General features: G+C 39.5%; 1 protein-coding gene across 3 annotated transcripts in view; it reads left to right on the top strand.

The window, feature by feature from the left end:
• Nucleotides 1-18,185, top strand: part of col27a1b (collagen, type XXVII, alpha 1b) — a 115,004-nt gene that overhangs the window by 27,959 nt on the left and 68,860 nt on the right. For all 3 annotated transcript variants that reach the window (XM_051894871.1, XM_051894872.1, XM_051894873.1), the window contains exons 6-8: nucleotides 2,968-3,021; nucleotides 3,598-3,651; nucleotides 15,869-15,913. In XM_051894871.1, the coding sequence (XP_051750831.1) occupies nucleotides 2,968-3,021; nucleotides 3,598-3,651; nucleotides 15,869-15,913 (153 nt within the window). The remainder of the gene's footprint in view (nucleotides 1-2,967; nucleotides 3,022-3,597; nucleotides 3,652-15,868; nucleotides 15,914-18,185) is intronic.

Below are 18,185 nucleotides of genomic sequence, written 5' to 3'. Positions count from 1 at the left end.
CTCATAAAATTCAAGTCTTTTAACTTTTTAGTGAATCCCACAAACTTAAAGTGGATCATTAAACATATACAGGGGTTGGACAATGAAACTGGCTTTAGACCACAATTAAATTCAATTCATTTTCACTTTATTGTTGGAATTTCTTCCAAAAATTGTCTCGCATCCCACAGCATTTACTGTCACACATAAATTCACATCAATATACACCCACATCAAATAATAAGACACTACAACAGACAAAAAAAAACTATATATATATATATATATATATATAGTGAAGAAATGACACTTTGCTACAATGTAAAGTAGTGAGTGTACAGCTTGTATAACAGTGTAAATTTGCTGTCCCCTCAAAATAACTCAACACACAGCCATTTGACACACCTGCTCCCCATTCACACCTGAGACCTTGTAACACGGTCACATGACACCGGGGAGAGAAAATGGCTAATTGGGCCCAATTTGAACATTTTCACTTAGGGGTGTACTCACTTTTGTGGCCAGCGGTTTAGACATTAATGGCTGTGTGTTGAGTTATTTTGAGGGGACAGCAAATTTACACTGTTACACAAGCTGTACACTCACTACTTTACATTGTAGCAAAGTGTCATTTCTTCAGTGTTGTCACATGAAAAGATATAATAAAATATTTACAAAAATGTGAGGGGTGTACTCACTTCTGTGAGATACTATATATATATATATATATATATATATATATATATATATATATATATATATATGGTGTAGGGCCTCCTTTTGCAACCAATACAGCATCAATTCATCTTGGGAATGACAGATACAAGTCCTTCACAGTGGCCAGAGGGATCTTGAGCTATTCCTCTTCCAGAACAGTGCCAGGTCACTACCTGATGCTGGTGGAAGAAAACGTTTTTTTGGATACAATCCGGGATAGTAACTGGACATCCGTTTCAGACAGCTTCCTCTTGCTTACTCCTGTTGGATGTGGTTCGTCCTACGTGGTTGGTATGCCAACATTACCCTTGATACCATAGTTCTCAATATACCACAAAGATTTGCTGTCCTGGTCATAGATGCGCTAGCGAGACTCACACTAATAATTTGTCCTCTTTTGAACTCTGATATGTCTCCCGTTATGTTGTGTGGATTGCAATATTTTATGTACAGCTGTGCTATTGCTCTGCTAATTCAACCTTCACACTCTGCTCTTACTGATGGAATGTAAAATCAGTGAAGATTGACCACCATGCCACGCATATATAGGCATTAATCCTCCCAACAATTTTTGGCCAGTGTTTCAGTTTCATTGTCCAACCCCTGTACATGAGCTTTGATCTGCTCAGTGGCTTCTATTTGTTAGCCATATGTGCGTTATGTAGCACTTGAATTAGTGATTGTGTTTTATTACAATAGTGATATCACAAGGTAGTTTATGTATTATTTTATAATACCTAAAAAGATGACAGCAATAAAAACATACTACAACAGTACTACAAAAAAAATATGGCTACTTTGGGACCCAAGAGAAAACCAGTAACTCTTCCATCTACATTTAGCTGTTGTAAATTAAAAGAGAAACAGTAAAAGCATGAGTAGCTGAATTCTAATGAACACTGGCAAGAAATTCAGGATGATGTATGACTTTCCTGCTGAAAAATCCAGCTAAAACCAGCCTAAGCTGGTCAGGCTGGTTTTAGCTGGGAGACCAGCTTAAACCAGCTGAACACCAGCTAACCCAGGCTGGGAGACCAGCTTGAACAGCTAAGCCAGGCTGGGAGACCAGCTAAAACCAGCTACTTCCAGCTTAAACCAGCTAAGACCAGCCAACCAGCTTAGGCTGGTTTTAGCTGGATTTTTCAGCAGGGTTTGAGGACATTATTGGACCTGTTTATTTCCATTCATGTTTGTCACAGTTGTGCATTTTACCACATCTGGCTGCTTGTGGCAGTCTTACAATAGACCAGGAGAACAAAGATCTTTCTTGGCCATATGAAGGCGAGCCCAAGTTAAAATTTCCCTCTTTTATTATTACTGCCAAATGGGACAAAAATGAGACAAAAAGAACAGAATGAGACTCACAGAATTACCACTAGTTTCAGTATGTTTGTTGTGGGATTCCAAGCAGGCTTTTCTCTCTGAAATAGTAGTAAATTTATCATTCATTGAGCAGTAATTCTTCAAATGATGAATAAGAGTGTGATTACTGGCATATATCCAGACACATGGTGTAGACAAGTACATGTTTGGCTTTTAAGAGCCGAGGTGTCTGAATCACAGTGTTGGAATGATGCTGTACTGTCTCCTGAGTCTTCCACAACCAAACTCAAAACTGCCCCGTAAGATTATGACATGCAAATTGCATTCAGCACAGATTTTATGGGCATGTTTGCACCATACTTGATTTGCATAGTTACTTTTGTGAAAGTGATGCAAAAACAATGACAGAAGCATTGTCAAAAAAAAACAACAACAAAAAAAAACAACAACAACAACTTTGCATTCATTGCAAAATTATTCTACTTAGATTAATTGGAGAAAAAAATATATTAACAGATGTTTTTAAGCATGGCTTCATCCCATTGCCTGAAAAGGCAGAAGAATGTGGTGTGTGAACCCCAGTGTCATTGCAGAGTCTTACTGTAAACTTATTCTTCAAGCGTACATGGGTCACTCTCTTGTGTAAACAACACTCCTTTCCTTTGCAAGCCTTCATTACTCTTATCCATGTTGACTATATAGAAAAATTCAGAGAGGAATCCTGTTACAGTCTTCTGTTTGGAATTAATTTGAGAGCAGGGGTCACAATAACTCCCCAGCAACCGCCTCATTTCCTGTGTGATGTATGCATTATTCACAAGTGGTATGTCACTATAGGTAGTTTGAAAAGTCTTTTCATTTAAAAGCCTTTTAAAATAACATACTCTGTTTGGATCCCATATACATATTCTGTGTGAGTATTAGTTGTTTGTCCTCTGTGTGTTACAGGGGAAAAAGGGAGACCCTGGAATCTCACCTGGCAGAGCACCAAATGGAATAAAGGTATGTGTTACCATATCCCCCATTGTTCATTGTATTCATTGTAACATTATAAATGTATTTACTGTCATATTTGATCAATTTAATGCCTCCTTTGTTGAATTTATGTATTCAATTTCTTTCCAAAAAAAATCTTACAGACCCTTAACTTTTCAGCAGTAGTGTGCATTATATCTATGTATGTTTATGTCCTGACAGATGAAAGATGTTCATATAAAACAATATTCCTCTTTTATGAGTTTTCACAACTATATTTTTACGTTTTGTCTACATTGTTGAACATTTAAAAAAAAAAAAAATGAAATCAGCCAATATCAAAGTCAGCCGTCATCATGAAGGTTCTCTTTATATTTTTCACCTTCTCAAGACAAGGAAAAACTCAGACTTTGTGTAAGAAAATGGAAGAAGAATGAGATAACACCCTAACATAAGTTTTAGTTTTTAAATATTTTTAGTTTTGTAACCTGTTCTGTTCCAGTTCTCAGGAATCAGTGAGCAGTGAGTTGTGTGGTGTCTCTGAATATGTTTAAAATGCCAAATTTACCATACCAGAAGTAATTTTCAGTGTCCTCTTTATAGGGGGACCCTGGGATATTAGGGCTACCTGGACTACCCGGTCAAGCTGGTCGGAAGGTAAGAGGCATTCTTTGATTCATCTACTATAGGGAGACTCCACCAAGGTCACGTCACAGAACGGATCCAAGAGTAGTTCCCAACCCAGATGTTTGGAATTGTTCAGCACGCTTAATTTGCAACAGCAAAGCATTATGTTTTTCCAGGAAACATTATTGCTTTATCAGCCCGATGCTAAAGTAATCCCTCACATGAAATCATACCACTGCATATTCGGAATGGCGGTACATCAGTCTAACTCAGTAAATGCGAAACAGGTTCTCAAACGGTGACTAAAATTAGTTGTGTGAAAACCCATTGGAAAAGTTTCTTGTAGAAAACCTAATGGAAGCTTAGAGCATTTCCCCTGTTTTTTCTGGAGAGAAACCCAATTTGTTTCAGACATGTCCACCTGACCTTGGTGTCCTCAAACACTGCTGTGAATGGGATAGCCAGCGCATTACCTCATTGTATTCCAATTCCAAGGGATGTCTGTGGAAAATTCCTTGTAAAATACTGTGGTTTACCTCCATGTAGTATGTGTATTTTATTTTGAAATGTGCTTTACCTAAGAGGACCAAATAGGTGTCATTATAGTGCAACAAAAGAGGTAAATGGATACCAAATCAAATGAACCGACAGCACTTTGGCCAGGGCAGAAGGCCTGTTTCAAAACATTCATATTTCCAGTGAACATATACACAGTCTACACCGCTGAGATGAAGTTGACTCTGCCAGGTCCCTTTGCTAACACTTTCAGTCTGTCTGCTACAATCTGTCTAATGCCAAATTGCGAAGACGTCCATACTCACTTTCTCCAAATTTGCTATTAAGCTTTTAGGAAACTTTCACCGATGAGGCAGAGTGACATTTTCAATTGGGTTTAAGAATTTGGCATACAGCACACTGGCATTCATGATTCTAAGAAGTCATTTTATGTGCTGTTGAGTAGCACATGCAGTCACACAACACACACAAAGAGACCCATACATGCACATCATATTACATCAGCAGTTTTACATATATTTAGAATCAATGGTGTTTAAATGTGTTTGTTTGAACGTTTGGATCAAAACGATTCCCTGAAACATTGTAAAGTAATGGAATTACCTGGCATTTTCTCTGCCTCCATGTGTTTCCAATCACACAGCCACAGAAATAAAAAAAATATATATTAAAAGGTTGTGGAAAATAGTTGCAGACACTACTTGTGCTAAATTACTGCTGGCAGCAAACCAGAAAGTTATTCCATCCATGGGTCTTGGCCAGAGACAAAATCTTGTAACAATAAAACAAATGAAAAAAGTAATACTCAAATGTACTGTAAAGTAACACATGTACAGTAAGTAGCAGTGACACATTTGGTCATATGAGCAGGTAACAATCGGTTGGGATTGAGTTATGCTTTTAATTCCAAAATATTAAGCCATGTACAGTCTTTCAATCCTTTCAAACTAGGCAGATGTGAACTCTGGCACATCTGGACAATGTGTCGTAATAGGACAAGCGTAGGCTACTAACGTCTGCTTGGAGATTGTGCTGCTCCACCCCTTCTCTTTCTCACTGAGGTTCACTGGGAACGGTCGTTTATACACCGTATTTGTCAGTTGGTTTGTGTACCTTTTTTATAGACCCAAGCTGTGAACAGTGAACTGCTGCATGCCGTGTATATGTTAGTATTTTTCTGTGATGTGTCCTGAAATGCTTTCTGTAGAGCTGACTCCACATCATTCGTCATTACAAGCTCCAGATTCCTTTCTTCTTACTCATATTCCCACACTCAGCTGCTGCTCTATGCTCATTTGCCCTTACTTATCAAAGTTCTCAGACATAGTTGAACCAGCAAAGCATTTAAGGCAAGCATCATTATTATTGCTTCTAATCGGGTATATGGATTTCAACAAACTCCTTACACTAAGTATTAAACTGGTAACACTTTACAATAAGGTCCCATTAGTAGCCTAATGTTAGTTAATGCAATAACTAGCGTAATAATCTTTGTTAATGTTAGTTCATTGTTACTTCACGTTAACTCAGGTCCATTCAAAATTATAAACAAACACAACTTTTGATTTTAGTAATGTATTAGTATGTTGAAATTAACATTAACTAAGATTAATAAATGCTTTAGAAGTATTTATTAGCATGTTAACTAATGTAGTTAATGTTAACAAATGGAACCATATTGTAAAGTGTTACCATTAAACTTTTGTGCTTCAAACGTGAATGACCTCAAATTGTGTGGCTTTTTGAGAAGAGGTGAGCAAATACTTTTCTTTGTGATCAGACTGGCAGATTTTGCTTGTCGGACTATAAAACGGGCAAAACAAATCCCATATTCTTAAGCCTGGTTTGCTGGCTTGAAGCTGGTCAGGCTGGGATTCCAGCTATGTCAACTGAAGACAAGCTTAGTCTGGTTTGGAGACTGGTTTGAGGTGTCTCTTTTAGGCAGTGGGTTGATTCTTTTTATGTGCACCAGTAAGTATCCTCCTAGCAACCACCCTAGCAACTCTATAGTAACACAATAAAAACACTTTGAACACCTTAGCAGCTGCATGGCAACATCCTGGCAACCATCCACAAAATCCTGCATACTAAACTTTGTACAGGTAAACACCACTTGCGTTTATTTATTAAATTGTAAAAATATTGACATTAAGGCCAATAAAAAGCCTGGGACTAGAAACACCCAGTGGTTGTTCTGAAAACGGGTAAACCATAATTAAACTGGAACAGTACAGGAGACAAGAAGACCTGCTACTCCTCCACCATGTGCTGACATTATGTGGCATGGTTTAAGCTAAAAACCTTGCATAATTGAAAGGAAATTAGTCTTAGGAATCCTTAACCTTAGGAATTGGCTGAAAATAAATCTTAGACACAGGGATAAGACAGCTATAAAACAGTTAACATCACATTCTCTCAGCTAAAAATGGAGTTATTTTTCTTTCCTTTACAACTGGGCTTTTGAACACGCCATTCCCTGCCACCTGTCTGAGCAATAGGAATATGTTCGTTCAACATCAACAAACTCAGACTTTCAACCACATCTGTTACTGAGTATCAGTCTTGTAGATGTCCTTGGTTGTAATAGCATACTTATATTGAACTTTATTCTCTGCTAATCCTTGTCACAGATTTACTGAATGAGAGAAAAGGGGCCAGCTTCTGCAAGGGGAAAAAATACTTTTGCTTTTACTCAGCTAGAGGTGAATGACCATTTGGGAGGAGGACTGTCCTTTGGCATTGACTGTGAAATGGAAATAGAACAAGAACATTTTTTTTTTTTTTTTTTTGGAATTGGAGGCATCTATTCATAGTTACCTGGAAGAGCATTTGTGTCTGCAAAAGTTTCATAAAGTGACGCTCTTAGGTCAAGAGAGAAAAAAATATATTAGTCTTTTTTTTCTGTAGCTAAGGTTTACATAAGAAAAATAGTGCAAAACAGTAAGAGGGAGATGGACACTACAGACTATCTTGGACTATGTTTGGTTTGTTTTGTCTTGGCCAATTTAATAGCGCTCAATATCAACAATCACATAATAAGAATTTAATGATTAAATTTATGAATCAGTTTCCCAGTGGAGAAATTTCAAATCTTCTAACTAAATGAAAATTATCCCATAATTTACTCACTCTCAAGCCATCCTAGGTGTACATGACTTCTTTCAGTCAAACACAATTGGAGTTATATTAAAAAGTATTCTGGCTCTTCCAAACTTTATAACGGGAGTGAATAGTAACCTTGAAGCCCAAAAAAGAACATCAATCCATCATAAAAGTAATCCATACAGCTCCAGGGGGTTAATAAGGGCCTTCTGAAGTGAAGCGATGCATTTTTGTAAGAAAAATATCCATATTTATAACTTTATAAACTAGAATCACTGGCTTCCGTATGCGAGTCGATTCCAGCGGAAGAATGAACTTTGACCTAACACATGACGTATTGACAAACGCAGAAGCACAGAGGATAGAGTAAAACAAAGCACCGGTCATGAATTAGAAGTCTAAAATGGGGATTTTTAAAGAGAAATGTTGGAGGAGCTTGAGTTTGTTGCCCAGCCCTATTTGTTTGAACAGCGAGAGACGTCTACTCTCACCTAAGCTTATGCTACTCCTACTTCCTACGTCATACACCGGAACTCGACTCTCTCGTGAACACGCGGATGGACGTTAGCGGGATATGGATATTTTTCTTACAAAAAAGCATTGCTTCGCTTCAGAAGGCCTTTATTAAACCCCTGGAGCCGTATGGATTACTTTTATGATGGATGGATGTGCTTTTTTGAGCTTCAAAATCGAGGTTACTACTAAAAATTAATATAACTCCAATTGTGTTTGACTGAAAGAAGAAAGTCATATACACCTAGGATGGCTTGAGGGTGAGTAAATAATGGGATCATTTTCATTTTTGGGTGAACTAACCCTTTAAGTCTGTTTTTTTTTCTCAACTTTACTGTCTAATGGACTTTGTGAAGCCAGGCAGGAAAAAAAATTGTGTAATTGTTTTTTTCTCAACTTTACTGTCTAATGGACTTTGTGAAGCCAGGCAGGAAAAAAAAATTGTGTAATTGTTTGTTGCATGAAATCTGTTTTTTTACAAACCAAATTTGCATGTGGCTTGATCTCTGATTAAAGTCAGATTGGAATTCATGTCAGATTTCAGGCCGTTTGGAATTAGGCATGTCATGCACAATGTTCACTCACTTACTGAACTACTGTACATGGCATTCATTATGTAGTAAATTGTGAATAAATGAACAAGTCATTGAATTAGGCTCAAATGAGTAATATACAGTAATTATGTAAATATATATATATATATACACATTTTCTAAGGAGACATGGAAAGTGCAGTACCTTTTACCTAAAAATTCTGTTGCTATGTAACGTAAGTAGCGACAGATCTTTTCTTCCATATTGTGATGTACATCCAAATGAAACAGATTATCAAAAATGAAAACTGTAGGACGGGGACTTGGTTCTATCCATCGGTTGTTGTTGTTCATCTAGTTATATTTTTATTTGAAATTACGAAGTAAAAACTGCATTGATGAATTTTTCATAATAAATTAACATGTATTTAGAAAATAAATAGGGTAATTTTTTTTTTGATTCATGCTCCGAACCACTGATTTGAAACAAAAGATTCGTAAAGCTTCGAAGCTTCATGAAGCAGTGTTCCCTTCAGCTCACACATCTGGGATTTATTTGTTCTCTGTTTATGCATGGCACAAACATAAGCACCAGTGGCAAGACACATTCTTTTATCATGGTGATGGAGACTTGTCCTGCTTCCTCCTCTGACTCTTTAGTTCTACGCTAGGGACGTCCCTCTTCTTATGTAATCTATTTCCATAGTTTATGGGGAGGAAGGGCATTGTTCATTGTCCTCCACGTCAGATCACTCAGTTCCAGTGTGGAGATCACAAGCCTGTGTGTATGCATTTAACCTGTCTTTAATTGCTTGTGCCAGCCTATGATTTGTTTTGTTTACTTTGAAGAGTCCTTACTAATTAGGTTTCTGTGAGCAGTGTTTTGTACAGAGATTTGCCCCAGCTGGCACAGATAAACACTGAAAACTGTTGATGGAACAGTTGGCACTATCACAGAAGCTGTGGATAGAACGTTTGCTCTTAATAATATATATTGTAGCCTCAAAAAGTATTTGGATACTAAAACCACACTTAACAATGTATGAATGTCATTGCTTTATGTAAGAAAATATCAAACCAAGTGATATTTATTACTTATTTTAAAGAAAGATTTTCACACAAAAAAAAAGGTTTTGAATTATTTAATAAAATAATAGATGCAATAATAAAGATACATGTTACACTGACTTCATAGATCTACTAAAAAGAGCAGTTGGTTAAGATAATTAAACAATTGGTTTAGAAAAGTGCATTTAGTTCTGTGAAAAGCTTTGGCATTATTTGTTTGCAGAATATTTATTGATATTTTTTCTAATGTAATTGAATTCTTGTATTTTTATATGTAAAAAAAAAGTGTCAAATACTTTTGGGAACACTGTAAATATATATCTTTATTTACACTATTATTTAAAAGTTTGGGGTCGATAAGATTTTTTAAATGTTTTGAAAGCAGTCTCTTTTGTTCAACAAGGTTGCATATTTCAAAATAAAGTAAAAACTGTAATATTGTGAAATATTATTACAATTTAAAATTAAAGCTGCAAGCAGCGATGAAAGGGCCCTCGCACCTGTGCCACCGCCACCCAGTGGCTTTAGGAAACGGGTGGCAATATGCATTTAATTATATAATTAAAGTATAATTAAAGTATATAAATATTGCAAATATATGCATTTAAGTATATAAATATAGGAGGACAACGTCAGTCATTTGTATTTGCCACACTTCCTGCTACCAGCTGGTGGCGATATGACTATAACTAAATTTTGGCATGAAGATGTCTTCAGGCCAGGACACTTATCAAATGTGAAGTTTGAGGCAGATTGGACATTGTTTCCTGTTTCCTGTTCACGATAATAGCATGCTTTAGCACTCAGCTAAGTGTTGCTAGCATGTTTTGAATGTTTCTAGCATGTTAAGGACTCAATTGCATATTTTAGTATGTTGCTAGTAGTGTATCACGGTGTTAAACATGTCACTTCCTGTTGCCAGTGGGTGGCGCTATTACTATAACTGAATATTGTCATGTAGATGTGTTCAGGGCAGGACTCTTCTCAAACATGTGAAGTTTGGGGCAGATTGGACATTGTATGGCTGATTTACAACAACTTCCTGTTTCGTGGCGTTAATCGCATACATTAGCACTTAGCCAAGTGTTGCATGATTTAAAGGGTTAGTTCACCCAAAAATGAAAATAATGTCATTTATTACTCACCTTCATGTCGTTCTACACCCGTAAGGCCTTCGTTCATCTTCGGAACACAAATTAAGTTATTTTTGATTAAATCTGATGGCTCAGTGAGGCCTCTATAGACAGCAATGTGAGATCAGTGTGAGATCAGTGGTTCAACCTTAATATTATAAAGCGACGAGAGAAAGCAAAATAACGACTTTTCAACGATATCTAGTGATGACCGATTTCAAAACACTGCTTCAAATCTTTTGTTTCAAATCAGTGATTCGGATCGCGTGTCAAAATGCCAAACTGCTTAAATCGCGTGACTTTGGCGCTCCGAATCACTGATTCAAAACAAAAGATTCAAAGTAGTGTTTTGAAATCGGCCATCACTAGATGTTGTTGAAAAGTCATTGTTTTGTTTTTTTGGCGCACAAAATGTTTTCTCGTTGCTTTATAATATTAAGATTGAACCACTGATCTCACATGAACTGTTTTAAATATGTTTTGAGTACCTTTCTGGATCTTGAGAAGTTCAATGACATTGCTGTCTATAGAGGCCTCACTGAGCCATTGGATTTAATCAAAAATAACTTAATTTGTGTTCCGAAGATGAACGAAGGCCTTACGGGTGTAGAACGACATGAGGGTGAGTAATAAATGACATTATTTTCATTTTTGGGTGAACTAACCCTTTAACGTGTTTCTAGCATGATTGGTACTTCATGGCATATGTAAATGTTTTTCAGGGAGTGAATCACAGTGTAAAGCATGCATTTCCTGTTGCCAACAGGTGGCGCTATGACTAACTAAATATTTGCATGTAGATGTGTTCAGGGCAGGTCTCTTATCAAACATGTGAAGTTTGGGGCAGGTTGTATGCCTGACTTACAAAAGCTTCCTGTTTCATGACGAAACATCAAACTTTGTCAGGCCGTCACGGACACGCCATTCAGCGAAAACTCCAGATCTTCGCAATTTAAGCTCACAGCATGTTTTATTAAAAATTCTTATTTTAAACAACTTTTTTAAAGAATTGAAAAATGTTTTATTTGAAGGTACAGAGCCAATCACAAAAAAAACAACAACAACAACAACAACAAAAAAACAGAACACTAAAATCAAGCAACAAGGCATTCAATTTGATCAGTTATATATTCATAGTGAAGTGTCATTCAAACACATTGCAACATCTAGACTAGTCCTTGTTCATCTAAGCAACACATTCAAAAATCAGTTAATAGTAGCGTAAGCTTTGATGCCTTTTGCTGTTCAAACAAATAGTGCTGGGCAACAAACTCAAGCTCCTCTACTCTTGTATCGAAATCCTCAGATATTTCTCTTTAAGAAATTCTTGTTTTAGACTTCTAATTCATGTAGATGTTTTCAGGCCAGGACTAATAAAACATGTGAAGTTTGAAGCAGATCGGACATTAACTTACTGTTTCATGCCGAAACATGAAACTTTGTCAGGCCGCCACGGACATGCCCTTCAGTGAAAAGTCAAGATCTTCGCCTTTAAATTAGACTGACCAAATATGATGTTGATCTAATCAAAGCTCTAGGAGAAGTTTGTTAAAATACAACGTCTGGAAATGGCAAAAACTGCAAAAATTTTGCAGAGAAAATTCAAAATATCTCACTTCTTGTTGGGTTTTCAGATTTTGGCCCCGGGGACTTTTTTGTAGGTATTGGGCTGTTACACGTGTCTACCGAATTTCATAAGGGTGCTTAATTGAAATTTTGTAGGTAGCGCTATCGAGCCATTTTGCCACACCTAATTCTGAAACCCATATCAGACGTACATTTTCACCACTTCTGACACGTGTGCAAAGTTTCATGAGTTTTCGAGCATGTTTAGGCCCTCAAAAATGCGATTCATTTCAGAGAAGAAGAAGAATTGACCGAGCAATTACAATAAGGTCCTCACACCATCGGTGCTCGGGCCATAATAACAGTTCCTTTTCACTGCGTCAGCTGCTGACGCTATGGGGACGTGCCCTCATGGAACCCTGTGTCTGAGGCACATGTACAAACATGGCATACAATGACTGACGCAGTCTGATGACGTTGCAAGGTGCGCCGTGCGTATAAGAAGGGCTCTAGCTCTGCGTTTGCTGAGGCAGCACGCAGGCTACGATCGTGGGAATCTCTGACGGAGCTGGTAAAGGAGCGTGAGTAATTTCCTCTCACCTCTCCCGCCAGCTACAGTGCATTGTCTTTGTGATTCTTTGTGCGAGAAGCAGATGTGCGCTCAGTTTCTTTCATGGAAAGCGAGGACTCATTTCTTGTCTGTGATTCTGATATAATAGACGTGGTGTCAGTAGAAACTGATTTATTTAACATATCTGTTTCCTGCTCGATGCAGCAAACCGCTGAATATGATGAGGAGGTGAAACTTATGACAATGCGCGACACTACGAAAGGTCGTTTAGATGAACGATATCTGTGGAGACATAAGTATGAAGCTCCGGTGAGCCTTCCCTTTCTCCCAGACATGCACACTGAGGTGTCAGTTAAGAGGTCCATTCGGCTTCAAGTTGTTCGAATGTAGAGTGGCTGAGTGAGCAGTGTTATAGGTGGATGCCTCAGGTGGAAATGAATATAGAGAATTACCTTTCCCTGGGGACTTTCCTCATCACTGAAGGCTCCTGTTTTGCCCTCTAAACCATGTCTGATGACATCGAGGTTGATGGGCAGAGTGTATGCGGCGGCTAGTCAGATTGGTGGTACTCTGGATCAGGGGGAGGGTTTATCTCCTGAGGCAGTCTCTGAACTGCATATGGCCACAGATCTAGCTCTCTGTGCCACCGAGCAGGCTGCTATGCTGGTAATGGAGCAACATCTCTGGCCATATTTGTCAGGGATCAAGGAGTCAGATAAAGCTGTCCTCCATCGGGGCTGTTTGGCACTGCCATTGAGATGGTGGTTAAAAGGTTTAGAGAGGCAAGGACACAGGCGGCTGAATTTGGGAAATATATCCCTCGCCAGGCTCCTGGGGAGAAGAGCAGAAGACTAGTGCGGTTGCCTGGCCTCCCCCTCTGAGGAGTGGGGGGCAAAGGCAGCACAATAGGAGAAAGCTGTACACAGATTGGGGAACTGTGGGTATGGTGAAGAAAAAGGAGAATGGTTGAGCAGAGCTGAGGCCCATGGTCTTGCCCCTTTTTCATTCCCTTTTTCATCCCTTTCCAGGAACAAGTTCCTGGGGAGTGAAAGAGTGAAAGGTGAGTGTGGCTAAAGCTAGCAGTCCTTCTGAGGAACCGGGGGTGAACCGAATCAAGTCACACACAGATCTGGGGGCTGAAAAAAGAGAGAGTGATTGAGCAGGGACGTGGTCTAAGCCTGCCCCTTTTTCATCCTTTTCCTTCTTCCTTTCTTATAGTCTCCCCCCTCCCCTCCCTCCCCCTGTGAGAAGGGTGTTGGGGTACAAGACCCCAACCCCTATTTAAAGTAGAGCTTGGGAGCCTGGCTCTTGTGGCTATTGGCTGGTGCGGTCTAAACTGAGGTTGGGCCTACTCCACCCAAAGAGTGAACAATCATGCTTATTGTAGCCCGACAAGCAGGCTGTTTTGTTTGCAAGGCCCGCTAATGGCACAGGACTGAGGCCTCTGAGCTTTAGTGCTTAGATTGTTAGAATGACGTAGATGGTATGGCATCCCCATAGCATCAGCAGCTGATGCAATGTAGTTTCCTCAAAAGGGAACGTCTAGGGTTATGATCAGTGTTCTCAGGCACCTTTCTTATACCTTTCATGCACCTTGTGATGTCATCGCACTGCGCTGGCCATTGTATGGCGTGTTTGTACATGTGCCTCAGACACAGGGTTCTGTGGGGGCGCGTCCCCATAGCATCAGCAGCTGACGCAGTGTCTCGTTCCCTTTCTCAACATTTTCTATTTGAATATATTTTAAAATGTAATTTTAAAATGCTGAATTTTCAGCATCATTACTCCAGTCTTCAATGCCACATGATTCTTCAGAAATCATTCTAATATGCTGATTTGGAGCTCAAGAAACATTTCTTATGTGATTAAAAAAGGGGCTCAACCCCCCAACCACCACATCTCCTCTTCCTTCATCTGCCTGCTGTGACATTAATTTCTTTCAAGAACAGCAGTGTATATAATAGCTAAGCATGTATTATCTCTTATGTATATAATGTGTGTGTGAGAGTATTACTCACAATGTACATCTTATTTCAGAGAGCTGAATTTTACCATAGAATTTCCATTCCTCTTCTTGAATTCTAGTCAATGGAAGTTTCCTCTCTGTTATTGAGATCCCAAAGGTTACTGCCAATTGCCTAGCCAAGACACATAACACCACATGAATTTTCACTCACTGTGAAGGTGTCGATGATGTCTTCATTACGTTTACAGTCCCTTTAAATTTTCATAGAAGGAGAGGTTCTTGAAGTGGTACCTCTGCACATTGAAGATTGAGTTTCATGAATGTTTCTCTTGCATTAAACCACTGGTCATTTTGAAGAGCTCCATAGGTTGATTCTGATTTGTTTTGTGGGTAACTTTTTGTTCATTAGTTCTTGTTCTTCTGAAAGTAATTGTTCAAAAGTGAAAAGTCTGTTATCATGTACTCACAATACAAACTTAAATACAATGTAAAGAGCAGTTTGGACAGTCTGTGAAATATCATGGTTTCAATGGTTTTGACCACAATACTAGCAATGCCAGTAGTGCCCCCTCAAAAAAAAAAAATTCCCTACCCATTGCACATTTTTTTTTTTTTTACTGCTTATGAGAAATTTGTGAAGAAGCAGTTACAGTACACAGTCCAGTAATGTGGTAAACTCTCATAAAAATACCAAATAAGCATAAATTGATGTCTTCCCTTCATTATGGGCTGATATGAGAGTTAATTGGCCTGTCCCCAGACAGTTTAACCATCTGCTCAGCCGTTAATGAGTTGGTATTGGTTTGGAAGTGGTTTGCTGTTAGTGTGGAATCTGTTGATGTGCGCTTTGAGACCTGTGAAGTTTTTCTACATTTATTACTTTTCCATTCTTCCATCCTGGGAACATTTGTTTACCGTTGGGATTGTACATGCTGGTTTCACTTTGTTCTTGTGGTTGAGCTCATTGGCTAACAGATTGAATGCAAGGCAAATTTTCATCTCGTCATGTCAAAAAAGAATTAAATTGCTCAATGAGTAACGTGTAATGAGAACGAACTGTCAGCCTATTTTCATTTAATAGCAGTTTGCGGGAAATTATTCAGTTCCTTTAGAATGACTGAATTTCTTCTGAGTTCTTTATGTGGAAACCCCCCAGGATATGATTGAGCACATGTTTGAGAAGTGAAGCCCTTAAAGGCACATTATCCTTGCTGTAATTTACCTCCTCAATGGCAGTGTTTATATCCTTTCTCAACACAGTCTCTCTCTTTCTGCCTAGGGACAGAAAGGTCATCCTGGTCCCTCTGGCCACCCCGGAGATCAAGTGAGTTCTCATTCATTTTTTTTTTTTTTTTTACTTTCAACAAGAGGAGAGTTAGAGGAATTAACTAGAAAATTAATAAAAATATGACTTTTACACTCCAGGGGCCATATTACAGAAAAATCCTAAAGGTGCTGATGGCGGTCTGGTGGCAAAATTATTTCCCTTTGCAAATATTGCATCTGGTTCAAGTTTTCAAGTTTGCTAGCTGGTAGAATATCAATTAATTTTTATTCATTGTCATTATTCCTGTATTTCATTCATGGAATTTTTTCAGGTCTGGTGATGGTCACACTTTCGTTCACCCAGAAATTTAGACTAAACTTTTCAGATCTTTTAAGACTTATGATGGGATGTTTCTGTAATACAGCCCCAGAGTACTGGATATAAATTTTAGAATTAAAAAATGAACAGAGTACAGAATCACACAAAAATATTAAATGCATTCATTTTTGTCAGATTATTTTGTCACACAATAACAACACTAAATTCATATTAAAATGACATCCCTATTAAAATATGCATGTGACAACAAATCTCTCATCTAATCAGGACAGTCTTACTTTGCTGCTCAATTGAGATGCACTCCAAAGCATCCACACTAGCATACATAATAAATTACACTCTAAGCAGTGGACAGAGAAAATGTCTTGGTTACGACTGTAACCTAGGTTCCCTGAAGAGGGAACGAGACACTGCGTCGAGAATGATGCTGTGGGAACGCTCTGCGTGATTGTGTCATGAAGCACATGTGAAATCAGTCCAATGGTGTGAAGAGACGTCAGAAGCGGGTGACGTCACAACCAGGAAACTATATAGCATGCTCAAACAGTGTAACGTTAGCTTTAAAAAGTCTGAAGTCGCTGACAGGCATGCCAGAAGTATGGCAGGCGACGCTGTGTCTCGTTCCCTTATCAGGGAACCTAGGTTACAGTCGTAATCGAGACGTTCCCTTTCAAGGGAACTCGTGCTGCGTCGAGAATGGCGCTGTGGGAGCGTTTATACCCATAGCATGCCATAGTGACCAATGCATGTCTAGTGTGAATCATAAAGCACTAGGATGAAAGCACTTGAGCCCCAGGAGTAGAGCCCAGGTCCAGGTCATAGAACCTCACGAATGTGTGCGGTGAGGACCAGCCTGCCCCATCACAAACATCTTGAAGAGACACTCTGGACAGGAGAGCTTTAGAGGCAGCCATACTTCTAGTAGAGTGGGCTCGGACTGACATAGGGGAAGGTTGCCTGGCTGACTCATAAGCAAGCGAAATAGCCTCAACTATCCACTTGCTCATCCTCTGCTTAGATGCTGGGGACCCTTTGCTAGGAGACCCAAAACAGACGAACAATTGTTCCGTTTTACGCCACAGGGCAGCTCTGTGGACAAAACCATCCAGCGCCCGAACAGGGTACAGCAGATTGTTTCTTTCCTGGTCTGGATTCCCGAAGGGAGTAGAGGATAGTCTCAACCTCAGTTGAGAGACCAGTATCTATGAGCTGGGCCCCCTCAGAGGCCAAGCCCACAGGTTCCACAGTTTTTGGCGGGGGTGAAATCAGAAGGTCCCTCATGATCGGAATCTCTCAAGAAGAGCAGTCAAGGAGAGACACTAGATCCGCAGAACCACACTTTGCCCGGCCACCACGGAGCAATCAAGGTGAGCCGGACTTGGTCCCGGCGAACTCTCTCCAAAACTTCCGGGAGCAGAGCGATCGGGGAAAATGCATACAGACAAAGCCTCGGCCACGTCTGCACCATAGCATCCACTCCGAGAGGAGCTGGGTGCATGAGGAAAAACCAGAGTGGACAGTGAGACATCTCTCGAGATGCAAACAGATCCACTTGTGCCCGTCCAAACACCTTTCATATCTGCTCCACCACCTCTGGGTGGAGCCTCCGTTCCCCAGGCCTCAGCCCCTGCCTCGACAGGATGTCTGCTCCCATATTCTGGCACCCAGCGATGTAAGCTGCCCTGAGTGAAAGCAGTTTCCCAGGGAACATAAAAGGATTTGATGCATCAGTTTGAAAAGTTGACGTGGGCGCAAACCCCCCTGGTGATTTATGTAGGCGACCACCAATGAGCACATGTTGGCCCCTGAGGTCTGAGCCAGCCAGCATTTCTAGGTGATTGATATGCCAGGACAAGTGGTGTCCCCTCCACAGACCCTGGGTTGTGCGACCATGTAGAATCACTCCCCACCCTGTGAGGAAGCATCCGTCGTTAGCATCTTGCAACGACAAGGTGCTCCCAGCACAGGACCTTGGGATAGGAACCAGGGT

This window comes from Ctenopharyngodon idella, chromosome 5 (genome assembly GCF_019924925.1).
Source record: "Ctenopharyngodon idella isolate HZGC_01 chromosome 5, HZGC01, whole genome shotgun sequence".
Classification (NCBI taxonomy): Eukaryota; Metazoa; Chordata; class Actinopteri; order Cypriniformes; family Xenocyprididae; genus Ctenopharyngodon; species Ctenopharyngodon idella.
The sequence above is the reverse complement of the archived record's forward strand: the minus strand, read 5'-3'. Positions and strand labels throughout refer to the sequence as shown.